Source organism: Talpa europaea (genome assembly GCF_964194135.1).
Source record: "Talpa europaea genome assembly, chromosome: 5".
Lineage (NCBI taxonomy): Eukaryota > Metazoa > Chordata > Mammalia > Eulipotyphla > Talpidae > Talpa > Talpa europaea.
Genome location: NC_140071.1, coordinates 103085971 through 103108242, shown reverse-complemented (window position 1 = coordinate 103108242; position 22272 = coordinate 103085971). Strand labels below are relative to the sequence as shown.

Sequence of the window (22272 nt, the reverse complement as noted above, 5' to 3'; positions counted from 1 at the left end):
AACATTCCATCTCAGACCAACTTTATTTTTTCTGGGAGAAAGAGGCTGAAGGAAAAGGAATTTAATCATCTATGTAATTATATGTAGTTACATGTACTGTTTTGCAATAATTTTCAGTTGATCTGGAAATTTCAGAATTCTTAAAAACATCATTTATTCCAGAGACATACTAGCATTGGCATCTTTTTATGTGTGACAAGGCACTTATTAGTTAGCAAGAAATTGATTTTAATTGCTTATGTAGTTGGATTATATTCTAGTGCAAAGATCATGTCTATTTTCCACCATAAATCTGGCATGTTTTAAGTTAGAAGTCTTGTCTTGTCTTAATTATTTTTAATCATATGATTGGAAAATTGCAAAATTCAGTGATTCCCAGTGGGCCTTCTATTTCTTCAACATTGAGTGAAATCTGTTTGGTTGGCAGTCACTCAAAGTGTGTAAAAATGCAATGTACTTTATCATTCTTCTAAGACCTTGGAATAAATAAACTTCACCTAATAAACTCCTCCTCCAAGGTTACAACAGTTTTGTAATTGCAAGCATTTAAAAAGTCAACTTCTGAATTTAATTTTCCTGTAACATGTCAAGTGCCAAGACAAAAGGAAAAATAGGAAACTTATTGCAAATATATGATTACTCATAGTTATTATGAAGGGTAGATAGTGGCTTTTATCACATTTTACAGTAAAAATGCCTGTTTTTTTTTTTTTAAACAATGTAATTACACACTTCTAAAGCACCTTTACAAATTCATTGGCACTCACATAGACTGAACTTTGGTACCATTGCCTTAGCCTTTTCTTTAATGGGTTGTGATTTGAATTGAGTAGTTTTCAGATTTTTTTTTCAAATTTGTCCTTGATATGTGAGGAGGATAGACATAGCAAATTTCAACCATAAAACTACCTGAAAACAATGTGCTAAAATAGACAAGTTACCCATGATCCTGTTAGCTCTGCCATGACATCACAACATTAAATATTTACTGAATTTAAAATAAAATAGACACTAAGCTGAACTATGGAATAGTATGTAACCCTTCAGAATAGAGATTCTAAGGAAATGGTTATTTTTGAGACTTCATGTTTACATTCCTTTATAGTTATATCGTGACCTAAAGGATGATGTATTCCAGGAGAATGCTATTCCATAAATCTAAGGTAGCTGGGATTTATGATTTTTTATTGTCTTTTAAAAACTTATTTTTAAGTATTCAGAGTTGTATTTATGTCTAGTCAGATTGCCTACAATATAAACTTGGAGAGGAATCAGATAATATGTTGGCCACAAAAGAATGAAGTAGTTTTGCTCTCTTGTTTTGAAAAAGAAAATCTTGTTAAACTTCAGTGGTTTGGGCAGTTGAGGATGATGGCAGATGAGTCACAGTTACATACTGTATCTAAGTGTGACTTGGTTTTCTTTTAAGACATGCATTTGGCAATACAGATTTATGGTACTAGATAGGAGGGGGAACTCATTTAGTAAGAGGGAAATGAAAGCTGTATAAAACACTCCCCTTTACTGAATTCCTTGTCATTTATCCTGGGTTAAAATTATTTAACTACGGATACTGTCCCTTGGCTAATAAGAATACTTACAGGAATAAAAAAAGGAGTCACTATACTCTTTATAAGTAACCTCATTATATATAACCCTGTATTTCATATATTGTGGAGTCTTTTAGAGTCTTTATCTTGAATAACAAATTATGATGTCAAATGTAAATGTGATTCATATACCTCTTACCAAAAAATGGGGTTAGAGATTTTGTGAGCAAGCTTGGAAAGATAATATGCCTAATGTTACTCAATGTAGTATACTCCATAAAATATTTACTTTAAAATAACTCTACCTTTTATTTTTGCAAATCCATATCATTCTGTGAGGGGCTAATGTAAAATTAGAATTTTTCTGCCACTTCCTTCTATTTCTGTGATTCTAATAGGCTACTTTAGCACTGGTGAAGAACTGCTTATTTACACAATTATACACACAAGCCCACTCACAAGAATTTAAGGGTCTTTCATTCTTTCTTGGAAGGCTTTGCAACTATTTTTGTAGAAATAAACAAGGTTCGGTTCTGAAGTTTTAGAACTTTGTTGTTGGTGGCTTTTTAATTTGTGAAGAAAATGTAAAAATGTCCACTGTCTACATTTTTTGGGATCCAGGGGAAAGGAGGAGGGTCTTAGAATTGAGAGTGAGGTGGGGACTAGGTTACTATTGACATGGGGGTGATTCCTGCCCACTGTGGCTTCCTGAGTGGCGCGTGGAGCAAGAGTCTTTGGATATGACTGAACTACTTCTGAATCACTTGAGTGTTGGGCTTGATTAAAATTCTAAATTTTCCTTGACACTGTGGCTGATCTCTTGATCTATTTTCAATTCTGGATCCACTAATGTGTTTTTTTTCCCTCCTCTGGGGGCGGTGAGCAGTCTATAAATAATACCTTATGTAGAACTTCCTCTGATCTGTGCCCTTTGTTCTCATCTTTAGTGAGTTAGGTGAGTGTTTAGCTTTTTCTAGGAAAACATTTTTCAATCATTAAACCTTTGGGTGAAGAATGTAGAAAAACAAATTTTAACCCCCTCTTTTTCAATATCTTTCGGAAGGTTTGAAGTGAGATAAGAAAGCATTTTTTCTTTGGGTCATGAAGAATAGCAAAATGATACTTGTGTTTAGAAAGATTCTCTGTGTAATAAGTTGGATAGAAAGACTGTCATTTGAAAGATTGTTTTTGCTCTCATTTCCATTAAACCTTTTTTTTATTGCTGTGTCTTGCTAAGTTATCAAAATGTCTGAAAGTCTTGGAAAGATGAAGCTTTGAAGGAGTGTTGTTTGTTCCATTGCTAAGGGTAATAGGAGTTCTGCTGGGATCAGAATAGATGTGTTCACTGAGCGTGTGTATTTTTAAACACATGTGGAGCCAGACTTGAAGGGTAAAGCTTCTATTAGAATCTCCATGAGAGGGGAACATGTGTCAGCTAAGAAATAGATATTAAAGTAAGACACAGCAACACATACTGGCCCTCTTTAGGCATAAGGGGGGATTTTATATTCATCTGGCCACTTAACACATCGTGTTTTATAATATATAAAATAAATATTGGTTCATAACAGAATTTTACCTTATATAAACTTGCCTTGTGAAGTCACAACAGAATTTTCACAGTGATGGGTATTTTTATACATGTACATCTACCCACATGGAGAATTTTGAAATGTACACTTTTTTCCTACCTTATTTAAAAAATGTAGTTAAATAATCATTCTTAAGATTCAGGATTACATATAGACAGAGATAAAGCCAAGGATGGTTTGGCTCCTTTTAGCTTGTTTTCTTTCTCTCTAACACGAGAAAGGAGAAGTCTAGTGACTGTTTGGTATATTTATAAAGGTAATGTAATTAATGATATAATAAGCTTTTAAGACTCCACAAAGGAGACATTTTAGAAGTGGAGGGGGTGGAGATAGAGGGGTTGATGTTGCTATTTCCAGAGGCGGTTAGGAACTTTTAATTGCTATTCACTGATCTTATGTTCCTAGGTGGATTAAGTTTGAAGAAAAAGTGGAACAGGGTGGAGAGAGATGGAGTAAGCCCCATGTGGCTACGTTGTCCCTTCACAGCTTATTTGAGCTGAGAACATGCATGGAGAAAGGATCCATCATGCTTGACAGGGAGGCTTCTTCTCTCCCCCAGTTGGTGGGTAAGTATGTTGTTTTAAGTTCCTCTCATTTTCTCAGCATTACCTGCCTATTTGCTAGTCACCGTCAACATAGATGACTTCTGCTGTAAGCAGAGCAGAAGATTATATAACATGTAATCTCTGTTTTATATTATAAAACTAGTATAAATCCTTGCAGAAAATTTGGAAAAAGCAAATATTGAGAAATCAAAATTAAAAAAAAATCAGTCATCATATCTCATCTGGTCATAACTGTTGTTAAAATTTTTTGTTAGGGCCACCCCGGTGGCGCAGTGGTTGAGCGCTGGGTTGCGAGGCTGCCCGCAGCCTCGGCAGAGCCGGTTCGATCCCCGGCTGCTCTCCAGCTACCGGAGGAGGGTCCCACATGGCGCGCAGACCTCTCCTGCCGCCCGCTGCTCCCCACAGCAGTGTACTTCAATGTTCTGCTCCCTGCTCTGGCTCTGGTGAATTCTCTCACCCTCCCGCGCTTCTGTTTGTACCTAGTGCTTGTATAAATAAATAAATACAAATAAATAAATTAATAATTAAATCTTAAAATTTTTTTTGTTATTTCCATTTCTATCCAGTTTTGTTTCTCAAACATATTTTTAAGTTTTATTTTTATTTATTTTTTAAATTATAGTTGGGATCATATTGTGTATGTAGGGATTTGCATCCACTTCCTCCACTTACTAGTTTAAGATTAATATTTTGAATAGAAATCCCATCATCCCAGCCCTATCATCCTTGTGATACTGAACTGGCAGTCTGAATACTAGATTCCTCTAACGCTTCAGCCTTAGACATTGCACTGAGTTTCTCTGAGCCTGAGTTTTGTCACCTCCACAATGATATGTGAGTCCTCTGCAAGAAGGAAAACAGGCTAGCTCTCGAGTTGACTCTGATTTTTGTTGGAAATCAAGCTTCTTTGGTTGTGTGTAGAGAAAGGTTGTGTGGGGCAAGGAGCCAGCAGACTCTTACGGGTTAGTGACTATACAACAGCTGGCGAGTCACTGAGCGTGACTGGGCAGAGCAACTTTGGCATCTTTTGCCAAAAGGTGTGTTAGTGTTGTACGCATTGGATGTTGAACAACTTGGGCATATGTCACTACATTTCAAACTGTAGTAATGGTTTTAGTTTTCTTGCAAGAGCCTGGCCAAAGCTGCTTTATAAATTTTAGATCTAGGTGTGCTGAAGATTGTGTTTCCTTCAAAAAGAGGTGGAGGAAGTCTACTTGTTATTCCTTTGCAACTCCATGACTGGGTGACCAGGTGTTCTAAATGAATCATCAGAGGATGTGCATTATGACCCTGAGAAAGTGACGAATGGGAAAGTTCCTGTGTAATTTCACACTTACTGTAAAATTGCTTTGACTATCTAGAGGCAAGAGACTTGTTGATTGCATCTGTGTCTTTATAGACAATGGGAAGAGAGTGACACTTGTATTGGAAGAAAAAAAGTGAGACATGTCTAGCTGACATTTATGTATTCAGTTCTCCTCCAGAGAGCTTGTTAGTTAGATTTGCAAAGGAGTCCCACACTTTTCATGCATATGAGGTATTTAAGGTGCAAGTGGTGAAGGGAGAAAGACTTAAAGTAAAGATGCTGGGTGGACAGAATTAATCAGTTGGTGCATTTATTCAGCAGTGGTGTGTGAGCTTCTGCAGTGTTTCAGATACTGTTCTAGGCCCTGGTATTATGTTTGCAAATCTACCACTGTATAAATGGGATAAATTACAAAACCATAGCCACCTAAGTAAATATAAGGTAATGTAGGAAATGCTGTTCTACGTAGAATTTTTCACATTAGACAAGGCAGGTGAGGGTCAAAAATGGATATTTGCTATTTGAGGAGATATTTGCTATTTGCTATTTTTTAAAATTTTTTAAATGTGGCAAGAAAGAGCTTTATCCAGAAAACTATCATGATTAGCAAAAGTCAGTCCAGTTTTGAATGAGAAAATTTCTTTATTTTAACTTTAAGGAATAACTTGGAGCAAAGATGTCTGAAATTAGAGAAGTTGAAAAATAAGCCTACAAGTACATAAATGCAGGGCAGAATGGTGATTAAATTGTAACTAGGCAAAGTATAGGGGTAGAGTATGTGTTTAAGAGTCACTAGAAAAGTTCCCTTATTTAAAAAAAAGAAGTCCTACTTGCTGCAGAACATTGTACTGCCTGAAATTTCATTGATTTGGGATTCATTTAATTGAGTCCAAAGTTTGCCTTCTATAAAATGTGCATTGTATCTGGCAGAGGTCATGCACTAATTCCATGAGATGCACAACAGTGCGATAGAAAGAATGGTGGATTAAAGTTGTGTGAGTTAGTCTGTTTCTACAGTGTGACCAGGGGCAAGGCAAGTTAATTAATTGCTTAGGAGTCTGGTTTCCTCATCTGTAAAATCAGGATAAAGGTGGACTTCTCCGGGGAGAATTAAATGAGGTGTAATTGTTATGTACTTACATGCTTACCTAAGTATAAATTAGTTTATCCAGATTTTTCTACATGTCACTTTGTGGAGGCCTGAATATGGACTGAGCCAGGAAGAGAGATGATAGGACTTTATGAGCAGGAGGAGAGAGTGCATAAGGCGTGTAGATAAAACAGGAGCAACTTACCAGTGTCTTTTCTGTACTGAAACTGGTTAACAAGGGCGATTAAACTTATAGTTGAATCATGTCCTTGGGATTTTCTTTAATCTGTCTTTGGACTCTTTAGCACTGACAAGTGACATTTTCAGGAGTTTCTGGTCCTCAACAACTAGTGGACCCTTTCCATGAAGTAGAAAACAGTTTTACATTACATTGGAGCCTCTTAGCCAATGGCTAAGGAGAAAGACCCTGTATTTACCTTATTTAAGAAGGGTCCATCAAGTAATTTACATTCTCAAACTTTCTATTACTTTTTATTATTGACTGTGGACGTTTCCCCCTGACCTCCATGCATTGACTTAAAAAAATTGTCTTTAAATTTTCAAATTAGACACCACCAGGTCACTTTATGGTATCAGTTAGTGATGTTTGCTCTCTGGACTCCATGGCGAGCATGCAAAAAGCCAGCGCTGTCATTCTGGAGTTGATAATACAAGAAAACAACTCAGAGGCAAATAACACATCACAGCAAGACAAAGAAGGAAAAATAAGGGAATGAATTTGTAGAAGTGTTTGGAAGATTGTAACTGTCTGAAAAGAAATATTTAAAAATCCTCTGAAAGAACTCAAACCTTACAGAGAGTTAAAAAATATGAAAATAAAATCCTTATTTCTTTCTAAATGACAGAGATGCTGTGGCAACTTGAAAAGTTACTGTCATTATTTGGTTATCAAAAGTCCTTTCCTGGCAGAAGATGAAGTAAAGTTGTTTTGTCCTGAATTGTGCTGATAATTCATTGTTGAAAAATATGTGCCACTAAGTCTTCAGATACTTCTTCCCTCCAGCTCAATTTTATCTCAATAGGTGAGAAGATAAAGAAATAATAGCAAGTGCAAGTGTTTATATCAAACAAACAGTAGCATGATTTCTATCCTTCCTTGCAGTCCATCTGCTGCTCCTTCTCAGCGCTGCCTCTGAGCGGTTTCCCCCGTGCAGGTGCAGAGGTGTGGAGCTTGCAGTCACCCAGCCCTAGGCAGCTGGTTAGCAGGTGTTTCTTCTCACATTTATATAAACAATTCAAACTAATTTTAGTATTCAGCACGTCTATTTGTTTTCTTCATGAATTACTTCTTAATGCCAGCAATAAGTAAATAAAAGAAGAATGAGAGAGACAAATGACACATGATTTCACTAGTATATGAAATATAGAGGGAAAAAAAACAAAAGGACAAAACAGAGCAAAATGAACCCTAGAAATCTGATTGTAGAATTGAGGGATAATGGAGGGGGATGGGGAGGGCACAGGTACAAAGTGGGGGGAGTCCAGTGGACTGTGGTGGACTAAGGGCGCTTGGTAGTGGGTGTGGTGAGGTAACATTCATCTTAAGACGTGTGAACATGTACTTCTGAATCATATATAGTGTAAACCAATGTTACCTCAAAAAGTAATACAAGAAAAAAAGAACGTGAACTATTATAAAGGATATGACATCATTTTCCTGGATTTTTTTTTTTTAAGATTTATTTATTTATTTATACAAGCACTGGGTACAGTCAGAAGCATGGTAGGGTGAGAGAATTCACCAGAGCTAGAGCAGAGCGCAGAACAGGCAGACTGATGAAGTACACTGCTGAGGGGAGCAGCGGGCGGCAGGAGAGGTCTGCGCGCCATGTGGGACCCTCGTCTGGCGGCCAGGGATCGAACCAGCAGTGCAGAGGCTGCGGGCAGCTTTGCAACCCAGCGCTCAACTGCTGTGCCATTGGGGAGGCCCTTCTTGAATTACTTTAATACCTTTATTACTGCAGTCATCATTATAATTCTACATTTAAAGTGTCAGTCGCATATGACACCAGGTACATGGAACTTATCCTCCTCCCCTCAGTTAAAAAATAGTTATAAGTCATTTCAGGTATTTTATTATGTTGAAAATGGATTAGGAAAATGTCGCTCTATTTTTGGAGTTCTCATTTTTTTATTTAAAGGCATTCCTGAGTTGTGCATGTTGGCAGATGTGTTAGTCATGTTGTTTCTTGCTTTTTACACCTTTATATTTTCAAAATGGTGATATGCTTATTTTTTTTTATCACCAGCCCAATATATATGTTCATTTAAAAATAATCCAGAAAAATATAACACCCCCAAATCAAAATACCTACTAATGTAATCTTTCAGAGTTATCCTCCAGCAATTTTTCTGTATACCTCTGAGTATACACAGGTAATTTATTTTATAAAATGGGATTATCCTTCAGTATATTCATCTTCCCTTTATAACTTAAAAATACAGAATCTTTCCATGTCATTAAATATAAATATAAATATCATTCTGGGCCTCTCCTGGTGGCGTGGGCAGTTGAGCACAGTGTGGTGAAGCTGTCCGCAGTCTCTGCAGTGTGGGTTCGATTCCAGCTGGCCGGTGAGATACCCACATGACATGGCAGACCTCTCCTGTCTCGCCCACTGCTTCTCTCAGCAGTGTATTTCAGTCTGCCTGTTCTGTTCCCTGCTCTGTCTCTAGTGAATTCTCTCGCCCTCCTGTGCCTCTGGCCTATACCCTGGTTCTTGTATACATGAATAAATAAATCTTTAAAAAAATATAAACATCATTTTAATGGTTGCAAAATGTTTAATAAGAAAATATTGGGGATTTAACTTGCATTCCACATTTGATTGTAAAGAAAAGTGAATACTTTTAACTTGTGAACTTGCTTATTTTCTTGTTTAGGTGTCTAATAAGGAAAGAGTCAAAGGACTTGAACTTGTATTTGCCAAATGTCTTTCTTGTACTAGTTATACCTGCCACCAGCAGTATGCAAGATAGCCTATTCCACACAGCTCTAGCATTATTGAGTTTTTTAATTTTGCTGCTTTGATAGGTTAACCAGTATCTCATAATTGGTTATATTTGTAGAAAATTTAAATATTCTGTTAGTCTTGAAGTTGAATATATTTGAACCTTAATATTTTTTAAGGATCTTAGTCTGAATTCATCACCTTTAGCCATTTTCAGCTTCACAACTGTATTTCTCCCAGTTTCCAGAAGATCTGCATCTGTCAACATTTGTTTTTAGTTAAAAACTTTTTTTTAAGTAAAAATACTATGTGATATGGAAAAAGATCCTAACTGTGAGTCAGAAAACCTGGTTTTACTTGGAGTTTTGGCCTCTACCGATGCTCCGTCTACCAGCAAGTTGCCTCTGGTGCCCCCTGTTTTCTTCTGTGTAACAGGAGGGTGAACTTGATGATCCCTGAGATTGCTTTCAGCTCTGTATCCTCTAGAGGTGGCACATTCTCTCCCAACTGGTAGTAACCGTGGGATCTTGAACACTGAAGGCTTAATTCTAGTGTAGCTGTGAAGTGTTATTGCCCCCACTCTCCTTGAAAGGTTTTGTAGTTTATGCTTAAAGATATCTTTGTAATGTGCACCATTTTATGGACTCTTAATGAAGGGCATAAGACACACAGATGTTTTAACCTGTTCTAACTGGTGATTTCCAGGCATTAGTAACAGAGGGCAAGCTGTGCATATGTATGGATTGGCCTGAGATTATAAGGGAGGGCAAGATAGAGAGAGGCTTTGCCAGAGGGAGATAAGAAATGCTTTAATCCACAAACCTGGAATTAGAGTAGGAGTTTGATAACACTTACAGCAGATATGCTGGGGCTGTTTATTTATTTTTGTGGTTCTTCTGTAAAATGGACTTTCCACACTGAATAAGACTTAAAGGGGAGAGTAGTGGGGTTGAGTTCTGTAGCACCCAATTATTTTACTGTAGAACAGAGTTAATTGTAATTAGAAGATCAGTTCTGAGAGCTTTTCTGACGAGGGTTTTTGTGGTTAAAAATACTCAGAACTAAAGGCCACTCTAAAACCAAACTTGCTTTTGGGAGAAGCTCTTACTGCTTTACCAAAGGGCCCTGGGTTATGTGACATTTATGACATCTGTGTAAGACTTGTGATGGAAATCCTGGATTTATCCTCTGCTTGACTCCCAAATAGTTCATTGTTCACTGCACCATCAGTTTTCAGCTATGGACTATAAAGCCACTTCTGTGCATGCTTGTTATAAAGATGGACTTCTGAGTGATGTGGTTAGGCCCAATCAAAGTCCCTTGAGCACCTATAACTTCTTGCTGCAAAGAAATAAGAATGCTTGGGAGATGGTGTTATCCTACCAGTCCCCATCAATTTTCTTGTTAGATTTTTTTGGGGGAAATGAGCTTTTATTCTTTTATCCACTTTTGTGTACTGAGACGTTTACCTAAAGGGAAAATATTGAAGGGTACTACATGCACCCATGTACCTGACAAAGTAGGCATGGGAGCCACTGTGCAGGGACAGAAATAGTACCTGCGTACAGTGAGGTCTTTTCCTACCATTGCTTATCTTGCACAGATTCTGTGATATTTTGACCTGAGCCCAACCTACTCTGAACAAAGGAAATGGCGACCCGTGATGTAACAGAGTAGGATACACTAAGCCACATTTATGCCATTGTGCTGACATGCTGATTTGTGAGAAAGGGGCCTTGTTGCTTTCTACTAGAATAAACTTTGCCTTTAGCAGAACCACCTAGGGATCAAATTCTATAAAACAGTCATCTTTTCTATTGAAACTTTTCTAAATAAAGAGCTAATAGAAATTTTACCCTTTTTTTGTAGTAAAACTAAAATATGAAAGCTTTGGAGAAGGTTCTGTTCAGGTTATATTTTAAAATAACTAACATTTTAGTTGGATCTAAACAAGAAAAATAAACATTCTTCTTAGAAAAGTCTAAGGCATAATTTCATAGTTCAATGTTCAATTCATGGAATTAATTGGTATTTATAGAACCTAACATGGGAAAGTTGTTGTTTTCCCTACTTTATTATATAGAAAATATAGCTTCATGGAAGAATTTGGGAGAAAAGATTTAAAAATTAATAATGTAACTATTTTAATTTTGTATAATCTCTTCAAGTCTTTACATAATTAGTTGTATTTATGAAATTATATAAATTCCTCAAAAGACTGAAAATGGGCCTGCCATATGACCCAGCAGTTCTACTCCTAGGTATCTACCTAACGAACATAAGAACACTAATTCAAAAGGAAACCTGCACTCTTATATTCATTGCAGCATGATTCACAATAGCCAAGACAGAAACAACCTAATGCCCCAGAACAGATGAATGAATCAAGATGTGAGATATATATATATATATATATATATATATATATGTAAACACACACACACACACACACACACACACACGATGGAATACTACTCAGCAGTCAAAAATGACAAACTCATGTCATTTGTGGCAAAATGGATGGAACTGGAAGGGATTATCCTAAATGAAGTGAACCAGGAGAAAGATAAATACCAGATGATTTCACTATAAGTGGAATATAGAGAAACCAAATAAAGGATCAGATGAAGTCAAACTTTTCAACTGATCCTTGAAAGCTGACCATACAGCTGAGGCATCCATGAGAGGGAGGAACAGAGGAGTAATAGTAGAAGGGAGAAAACAGGGTGAGGAGACTATGGTAGACTATGATGGAGGACTGTGGGTGCTTCTATGGTGGGAGAACTAAAGTGATCACACCTGAGGGAAGAAATTGTGCATTGTGAAAAAGCAAGCATATAAAATAATGACATTATTATTTAAAAAATTTTATTTCTGGCATAGCTGCTATGGTAGAATACATGAAACTTTTAAAAATTGTACTTTTTTATTGTGACATTAATATTCAGTATTATTTATGAATTTGAGGTATAGATTCATACCTCTTCAGATGTGAAGAGGTTACCACATTGCACATACCACCAAGAACCCTTGTCTTCCACCACAGCCTATTGAGGCCCTTCTTCCCTTAGATCTCCAGTCCTTACCCTCCTCTAGAATTGATGTTTTGGTTTTATCTTACTCTTTGTTTTGTTTCTTTATATTCCACATATGAGTGATGCCACCTGGTATTTGTCTTTATCCTTCTGATTTATTTCTCTTAGAATTATCCCTTACAGCACCACCCATGTTCTTGCAAATGGAAGAGGGTTTTTTTTTTTTTCAATAGCTGACTGTTATTTCATATTGTATGTATACCACATCTCTTAATCCACTCATCTGTCCTTGGGTGCTTAGGTTATTTCTATAACTTGATTATTATAAACAGTGCTGCAATGAACATAGAGTGCATATAGCTCTCTAATTAGTGTTTTTACATTATTTGGGTAGATACCTAGGAGTAGGATTGCTGCATCATGTGGTAGGTCTATTTTTAATATTTTGAGAGCCTTCCATACTATTTTCTATAGGGTCTGGATCAGTATACATTCCCACCAACAGTGGAGTACATGAAATATTTAAATTTTACCTTTTGTTACTTTATTAAAAAACCTAAATTGCTGACTTACACTATAACTTATAGAAGAACATGATAATGTGAATTCACTGTTAAGGGGGACTGAAAAAATGAACAGGACAATTCTCTCCAGACATGATTACCATTGGAAAGCTTTATACTCTCACATATGCCAGTATCCCTGTGCCTTTAGTTGGAAATATTGGTACCAAATTTGAGGATGGTATTCATGAAGTTGGAGTACAAGATGACATTTGTGGTCTGAGGACTGAGTTTCACTTTTTGTTTTCGTTTTGTTTCTGTATCAGAGATGATAGTTGACCATCAGATTGAGACAGGCCTACTGAAACCTGATCTTAAGGATAAGGTGACCTATACCTTGCTGCGGAAGCACCGGCATCAAACCAAGAAGTCCAACCTTCGCTCCTTGGCTGACATTGGGAAGACAGTCTCCAGTGCAAGCCGGATGTTTACCAGCCCCGATAATGGTAATGCAGGGCCAGCTGGCTGCTGCGCTCTTCCTCAGCTCACTCACCTTTACTCCGTCTCTGTCCTGTCTTCTTAAAATCCCTCATCATATTTCTTTTCTCAAGTTCATATGCCACAACCATTTCATAATGATGCTTTTTATCCAGTTGGGTAGGTTTGCAATCCTGTTGGAAAGAGTTCAGCGGTTATTGTAGGCAGCACTGCCAAGTTGACTCGCTGCCTTCATATACATCTATTGATTGACTGAGATGGTTTGCTAATAACGCTGTGATGAAAGAACTGAATATGTCATATGAATCCGCAAACTTGTAGATTTTGAGTATGCCAAGGAATACGCTTTTGACATGTGGTTTGTCAGAATTAGGAGGTTAGACTAAGATATGATAAATGTCCTGAAATCTAGTATTATGATGAATTTGCTTGGTATATGAGGTGGTATCCAGCCTGAAAACAAACCATCATTCAAGTAAGGCTCAATATTATTTTTACTACTGAAAATTGTTCTTGTTACATGATGATAATGAGAGATGTAAGAATAAGTGTTCAGAATGGAGTATTAATCTCCTTTAGCAATAGGAAAGGAATTGCATCTTATTTATGGTCTATTGCATTTACTAGAGTCTCCTATAAAGTCGCTATCTTCTGTATTTGTGTGTATGTGTATGTTTCAAGTAAATTCATGATGGGGTTCAATCTGAGAAGGGAGATGTTAATTTCCATGAGGTATGGAAAATGCTGCAAAGAGTTTGCCAAGCATTGGGGCTGGTGAAATTGTATCTCCCATACAACCCTCAATCTCTTTTAAAAGAAATGAGTAGGTAAGACAGTGGTCTAATTCATTACCCTCACCTGTACATTCAGAATAACAAAACATTCTGTTACAGAAAAAGTTGGACTCAGTGAATTGTATAAAGTGAATTCTAACGCAGTCACTCTGGAAATTGGGTTGTCTTAAAATTAATGACTGGCTGGACAGCAGCTTACTATTAGTAAACACACTCTGGTGTATTTTTGAGCCATTCTGTTACTGTATTTTCTTATGACTGTTTAGTCATTAAGTAGAACCAATGAAAAGTTCCATTTTATTGAGAGACTTATGCTACCATAAATTTTTTAAAAAGCAAAAAAAAGTTATAATTAAAATTAAAATCCTCTTTACCTAAAACAATCAAAACAGGAAGATTCCAACTAGAACATTCCCACTCTAATTTGATGGTCCTGATCATTACCTGGAATACTGCTGCTTACTGGAAATGTTTTGGTTTTTGTGTGTTTACACTGTTTTTGTCTTTTTAATTGTATCTTTGAAGAGAAGGATGGTTTAATGGCTGGGAATGTTATGGAATGAACAGTTTGTTATAACTGATGTCACAAATGTTTCATTTTAAAAACAACACATGTTTTAAAAATTATGGCAATTTAAGTGTGATTTTTTAAAATCTTATTTATTATCCTCTTTTTCATAGAAAATGAAATTGCATTTTAAAATGAAAATTGGTGGTAGTATAAAGTAAAAGAAATAAGAGAGTGTGCATTGTTTTCAAATACAGCTGTATTTGCAGAGAAAAGAAATAAAAATGGCAGAGCAAGGTGCCTTTTTCCAGTGTGGTGTGAACTTTACTTTCATGGCAGTTCAGGCAGAGTAGAAATTAGGAACAGATGTGTCTTTGAGGCCAGTATCTCATGATTTAGGAGTACATGTTTGGATGAGGAATACAACTAATAGGTTACTATTGCTGGTTATTTCACTCTTTTAACCTATCAGTAGATCTTTGTACTTCAGAGGAATGTTGAAATTTCCTTCATCATTCACCTTTTCACTTGTGAAATTTTATATACACTGGGCAGAAAACAAACAGGAAGAGTTAAGCAGTTCCTTTACTTTTCCGCTCTTCACTTGATCAAGTTTCGCCCTGAAGCATGGAATATGACTAGGCACTTTAAAACATGTTATTATTGGCCTTTGTGTTACCTAACTCCTTTTAAATATCTAGAGGGAAGATTTGACTTTGAGAGACCTTATAGTAATAAATTTTAAATGCCTCTTAGGTACATTATTGTAAGTTATCAGTTTTCTAGAGGCACTTGTCCTCAACTTGCAAGTTTTTACATTTCGGGGTCAATTACTTAATGTCTTTAAACTACTCTCATATGCTCTTATAATAAATTTCTAAAATAATGACTTACATAACTATTGTTACTATTTTAATAAATCAGAATCTTATATCTATTATAGTTACATCTAGAGTCTAATATCCCTATATAAAACCTGGATAAACTGAAGTTACTTTAGTGTTCTATCACAGGCTGGAAAGTATAATCAGTGACATTGCCAGCCTTAGTGATGATAGCGGCAATGCAATTAATTATTGAAAATTGTAGAGCTACTTTAGCATTGGGGAAAAAAATTCATTTCCCAGTGATATGCTGGAGCCACCTCTATCTATACAAAGGAGCCAATTGTTATTAGGAATTTTTTTTTTATTTTTTTTTATTAGGAATTTTGTGATCTAGTTGTTAAATACAGCTATTGTTAAACATTCAGTTACAAGAACATAAAATAGTTATATTAAAAACACAGCTAAATTCTCAAAAAATTATCACTTTCAGCTTATTTAACTATAGTTATGCGCTTAGGTCATTTACATCCATTTGTATCTATATACACATATATCTGTGTGATTGGTGGAAATACTATAAAATGGTTTGCTACTGTCACCTCTTCCCAACTGTGTTCAGTGACTTCATATTGAAATTAACCATTATTTACACCATAGAAATTAGTAAATGGAATAAATCATGGCTTGGTTTATTGTTTTGTTATAATCTTCAGACTTAAAGTGATGGATAAAATGCTACTAATGCAGATTTAACTTAAAAGTATATAGCTAGTGTCTTGGTCAGTTGTGCTGCTGTAAAAAATGGCCATAGATTGCATGATATAAACAAGCAGCGTTTATTTCTCACAGTTCTGGAGACTGGGTAGCCCAAAGTCAAGGTGCTGCAGATGGTTGTTGGTGAATTCCCTTCTTGGCTGATAGCTGGTCACCTTGTAGCTTCACATGAGAGGGGAGAGATTGACATCTTTCTCCTGTTTCTTCATGTAAGGGTGTTAATTCCATTCATGAAGGCTTTGTCTTCCACCCCAACACCCCATCTCCTACTACTATCACTTTGGGGATTAGGATTTTAATATGAATTTTGGGAGGATGCAGACATTCAGTTCATAACAGCTGTTAAACTGAATAGCCTAAAAAAACCTGAAGAAACATTTTTCTGGGTATACTAAAAACTATTATCCAATTTAGCAAAGGAGTTACCCACAGTATTGGCGATGAACGAAGTCTGACATACATCTTATTGTTTTGCTTTTTGTCTTGTTAATATGTATAATAATGGATGTTCAACATGGATGTTGGAATTACACTAGTTTGCCAGTTGGAACCATCAGTTGGCTGATGATAAGGCGTTTGGTGAAAATCATCAAAAGCCTCCACAGGAATCTGCAATTTATAATACTGTATAATTTTATTTGTATGTGTGCTAGACATCCTTATCCTTTGTATCAGTGAAATTTAACACACACATACACACACACACACATACACACTGCCCCCCGCTTTATCCCTGACAGCTGTTTTTCAAACCTTTGTGAGTCTAGCCACCACCAATCCAACACTGTCTATTCATAGCTAAAGACTACCTCTCATCATTTAGGGTTCTGATGTGGCTTGGGGTTTGGGATGGTTAATTGTTTTTAAGAAGAAATGAAAACCACTTTCTTTTGTAATAAATCAGAAAAGAATCAGGCTATCTTCCAAGATGTTAATTATTGTGAAGTTGCTGCTTGTCTGAGACATCTGTGAATTCTTATGACTGCTAGGTACTGAATTTTAGACAAGTGCTGAAATTTCTCAACATATTAATTGAGACATTGCTATAGAGGTAATATTGCCTGAAGAAATTAATGAGGTTTAAATGTCCTCTGGTGTTAGATTTTTCCTTTCCTTTTTATTTCTCACTGTTGTTCTAGGTTGAAACATAATGAAATTGCCACTTCTATGCACAAAAGTAATGTTGGCTATTAGCAATTTCAAATTATTATACTTAATAATTTGGTCCAAGAAACCTAGAAAATAGTTCTGTATTATTGTAGTTTATTATGAAAGAATAACATTTAAGCCTGGAAATATCCCCCTATTTAGAAAACAAGTAAGATGTTTAGTTTGTTTTTTGTTATAAAGTGAAAGTAAAGTTTAATTTTAAATTCGTATTTAATATATATTTACTAAGGTGTTTAAGGGATAATTCTATTTCAGAAGATCATGTTTTATACAATGACCTGAGTTTTAAAAATATCACTCATCATTTAAATATATACTTTTGATATGTATTATCTAAGATGTCAAAAGATGAATGAAACCTAAGGACCAAGACCAAGTAGGAACCTTAATTTGAGTATTTAAATTTCTCCACCTTTGTGAAAATTTGGGTAAAGCCGTCATCAATTTGTCCCTGTTTTTTACCCAACTTCTTCAATTTTTCCACCTAAACTATCATAAAGATCTGTTTCTTGCCTTCCTTGACCTGAGAGTAAGAATACCTTTTACTGAAAAGTGACTTTGATTATCTAGTCAGAATTGGATGATGAATGTCAATTTTCCTCAATTCAATTTCATGAACACCATTTTCCATTCCTTATTTTTTCCAATAAAAATTTGTAAAGGTAATAACTGTAGCTTCCTAGTTCTTTCCTACACTGCCATTTCTGACATTAGCACAACACACTTTTATGTATTTTAAAAAGTATAGTCTGTTGCTATTACCTACAACATCATAGTTGTAGTTAGGAGCAAAGAACAAAGAATGGGGAGAAATTTTTTTTGCCACAGTAATTCTAGGCCCCATTGAAATGTTAGTGGGGTTAGCTATGATCTTGTTGCTTTGGGCTTGTTTTGAGATGAGGCATATTCAAGCTATTTGGTTTGGATATTGGATCAAGCTGCCTAGATCCTGACAAGTGAGGTATCTCGCTATGATCATCACTAGGTTTGGCAGCTTTCTGAGTCCCTTTTTAGCTCTTTTGGCTGGATATTGGATTATAGTCCACTCCAATTGTCGCTGGCTGGGATGCTCTACTTTGCAGCCCCGTTTTTCCCAAACCCATGAATTCAGAACTGGTTCTTGAATCAGTGGGCAAAGCAGGCATTTCTCTAACTTCCCTTATGGATTCTGTTCCTCTTAAGCTGCTATCTTGCTTCTTCAGTCATGAGATGGGCAGTTGACATTGGTGTCTTTCAGGTCTACATCACCTCGGATGAGAATTGTCTCCCCAGGTGCCTTTCTACAGACAAGCAGTTCTTTCCAAAACTGATAGCACACATCAATCTGTTTATTTTTTCAGGACTCTAAGTCTCCATTCATTTGCACAGCACAGATGAATGTCCTGGCCAGAACCCAATGAATGATCAAGCTCTTTTCGGACTTAGATTCAATGAACCAATCCATGGACAGTTTCTAAAAAAGTGCCTGACTGAAAGTGCTTCTTAATGGCAGTAATTTAATTCATGTGTCAGTCACCATTTTTGTTTTCCTTTCTTTTTCTGAGGCAGGTACCTGATTCTCTAGATTTATAATGTTCATATCTTTAACACATTTTTCTCCAAAGATCATTCTCTCACAATATTTTCATTCCGCTCTCTTAAGAGATACCACTTAAGAGATACCACACAAGTGAGTAGTTTTTGACATTAAGGGTCTACTTTTTATCATTTTTTTCTTGAGGGCTGGCACCATCTTTTCCAAAAGGTTCATTTTATTCTTTGAATAAGTCAGTACCAGTGTGATTTTGAGCAACTTACATAATCTCCTGGAGCCTCAGTTTTTATATGTGTGAAATAACACTAGTAACATCTTATTCTTCATATATACAACTGAGAGCAAATAGGACTTCTTTAAGAACAGTATTTATAGGCATGATGTAAAACACCACTGTAAGGAACAGCTATTCAGAAATATTTTGAGGGACCTATTTTGTGCTTTCAGATTCAAACTGAAGGCAGGAGAGTCAATTCACCACCATTAATTTATATTGTTATTGTTTGTGTGGCTTTCAATTTTCCTCCCACCCCTTCATTTATGAAAACATTCTTGAAATTTTATTTTAAAAACAGTGCTACTTTATCAATTTATGGATGCCAAATAGTACATAATAAGGTGTCACTCATGTGCTTTGTAATATTCAAAATATAGAATATAGAGATTGAACAGTATGTCTGAGCAGTGGCAGTTCTTAGCTATCAGTAAATAATATGTATAGCAGGATGTTGTCATGAAATAAGCATATTTTAACATTTTATTAATTGCCAGTCTGTATTACACAGCCAGGATCTGTGATGGAGTAAAGGAATGGAATGATTCTTATTCCTCCACATATTTTGAATACTGTCTTTTTTGTTGCTCTGTCTCTAGAAAAACCATGCACTTAAATGTCTCTTAGCTGATTTGCTGCTGCCAACAAATAGTCTCCCAAAGCTCTTGAGATCCTTCATAGAGCTACCGGTGTGAAATTTCGTTTTCCCAAGCCACCTGTTGCTCTAAGAACAGATAGACAAGTAGGTGTAACTCTGAGACCATGTCCTGGTCTCTATGAAAAAGAAATGAAAGAGGGAAGGAAATAAAAGAGGAGGGAAAGGAGGGAAGTCAATAGAGACATGAGGTGTGAACCCTAGGGAATTTTTATTGTCTTCGAAAAATATAGGGATAAAATTAGCCTTCCAAGAATGATTAAACTTGTATTATTCTACTCAAATCCTATTTTAGTATAAATACAAAGGACAAAAGGTAATCTTTTCAAGTTAGTGAACCTCATTTAAATCACATGTTGAATGTAATGTTGACTTTTTATTAGGCCAACATTGCTGTATTTAATGTTTTTTAAACACCCTTTAGAATGTCAAAGAAAATATTCCATTAATGATATTAGTAATAGCAATAACAACAATAATACTTACCATTAATTGAGCACCTGTTACATATCAGGCATTGTTCTCTATAATATTTCTAATGTACACATTATTATTTCCATTTGCAAATATAAAACCTGAAACCCAGAAATGTAAAATAACCTACCCAAGCATAAACAATAGGAACCTAGTGTGCTTAATAACAATATGCTAATTCAACAACATTGAGTAAAGAGATTCCTCAACCATAATTTATTTTCCACACATCAGTGACTTAGGGTCTCTTACTTTGTGCAATCATGTCATGTTGAAGGGCCCTAAAGTTTATTCTCTGTCTAGGCAGAAATACATAAATTTAGTTCTCAAAAAATAACAGCTATTTTTTAATATATTTTTTTTATTTTTTACATTGTTCATTTTTAAACAATATTTGCTTCCCCCCACCTCCTCAGTGTAGTCACCGTAGAGTTTCCTTCACTATGCACCTATGAACCATCACCACAGTCCCCTGTGCTCCTCCCTCCCTTCCTCTGATCCCTCTCCCTCTTTCTCCCCTGAAGTATGTCTCTGATTTATAATTGTCTGGTTTTGCTTTGTTGTGTTTTGTACTGTTACAAAAATAACAGCTATTGAGGAGAGTAGAAGAGAGAAGTTCTTTGGAGAAAGTTAGCACCTGAGATTTGGAATAGCTCATAACCTCAACCCTCACTTTAAGAGCAAGTTAAGACATCAGTGATAAAAGGATGGATGGAAAATCAACCACCCAGACATGGCAGTTGGATGGATAGCTTTATTGGCTTCCCAAATGGAGATTTCTAGACAGCATGTCTCGTGTTTACAGGTGAAATGTTGCTAAATTCTTGGGTTACATTTCTTGGCTAAATGACAGTGTAGAATGCATAAGAAGTGCTCAGTAACTATTGCAGCATACAACATCACCATCCTGAAAGACTCTTAAATCTTACCACAAGAAAACTTCATTTCTTCGTACTAAGATTGTTCAAAAAATATTTTGCTGGAGAGTCTTTTTTTTTTTTTTTTTTTTTGGTCTATTTACAAAGGTCAAGTAGGAGAACCTTCATTTGAGCAGATTTAGGACTGGATAGATTTGGACTAGATAATTATCAAGTGAAATACAAATCATTTAAAAAAGTCCTCACACAACTTTTTCTGTTGTCTAGCTGTTGGAATCCATCACTCAAAAATATTTACAGTCCTATCTTTCCCCAACAGGTCACAGTAATATAAATCACTTTTTGCCTTTTTTTTTTTTTTTTGCCTAAAGTCAAGTAAAAGTAATTTGAAAGAGAATATGCAAGATAGTAGCAAAGATGTTTATTTTGTACTTTAAGTATAGAAGAGGTACAATGAAAGCATTAATTTGAAAGTCATACAGAATACATCATCATTGTACCATGGTATATATCATGGTTGGACTCTAGCTTTGGGAACAACATTTCAAAATTTTATCTTTGGGGTGAATTTGGGCTGAGAAAATAAGCAATATGAAAGGGTTATAGAGTTTGTATTGCTTCCTGCACAGAAGTACACAGAGCATCCAACAAATCAAAATGTTGGAATTTGCCTATATAAGTAATGGATGCTGTGAACCTCCCAGTTTTCATGCGGGTAAGCAGCCAGATGGCTTCAATCAGCTTTGCTAAAACACAGGTGCCAAGTCTCTATGGGCAGTTTTATTTTCAAGCCTGTCTTTGGAGCCAGGTTCTTTGCAAATGTGTGCCAGGCTCCATTCCATTGTCCTCTTGATGGCGAGGCTCAGCATCAGTGGAGGCTGTATATACAAAAAGGAGTTTTCAGCTGTTCCCAACAAATAACACATTGACATGTTGAGGGGAATAGAAGAGCAAGAAACTGTTGGGGAAAGTTAGCACCTGAGGTTTGGAGCAGCTCACTTAAGAGCAAGCCATGACATCAGTGATAAAATTTGGATAACTACATACTGATCAGAAGGTAAAGAATGTGAATTCTCTTTTGAGATTACTTTGCGTTACCACCCTCTGCCAGTTCTCACTGCTCTGAAATTTTAGTTGGCCTATCCTTGGACTGAGATAAATGGCTTTCAGTTGTCTAGCCTCTTTCACTTTCTTTAGTTAAGCCTGCAAGGATAATGGCTCTTTAAGCAGGTCCCTCAATTGTCAAAAGAAATAGGAGGTGAAACTTGGTCA

The 22272-nt window shown here is 36.0% G+C and overlaps 1 protein-coding gene across 5 annotated transcripts in view; it reads left to right on the top strand.

Annotated features, from left to right (window-relative positions):
- Positions 1 to 22272, top strand: part of SLC4A4 (solute carrier family 4 member 4) — a gene marked incomplete at both ends in the record, with an annotated part of 296812 nt that overhangs the window by 93485 nt on the left and 181055 nt on the right. For all 5 annotated transcript variants that reach the window (XM_084234152.1, XM_084234154.1, XM_084234151.1 and 2 more), the window contains 2 exons: positions 3548 to 3708; positions 12941 to 13120. In XM_084234152.1, coding sequence (XP_084090278.1) covers positions 3548 to 3708; positions 12941 to 13120 — 341 coding nt within the window. The remainder of the gene's footprint in view (positions 1 to 3547; positions 3709 to 12940; positions 13121 to 22272) is intronic.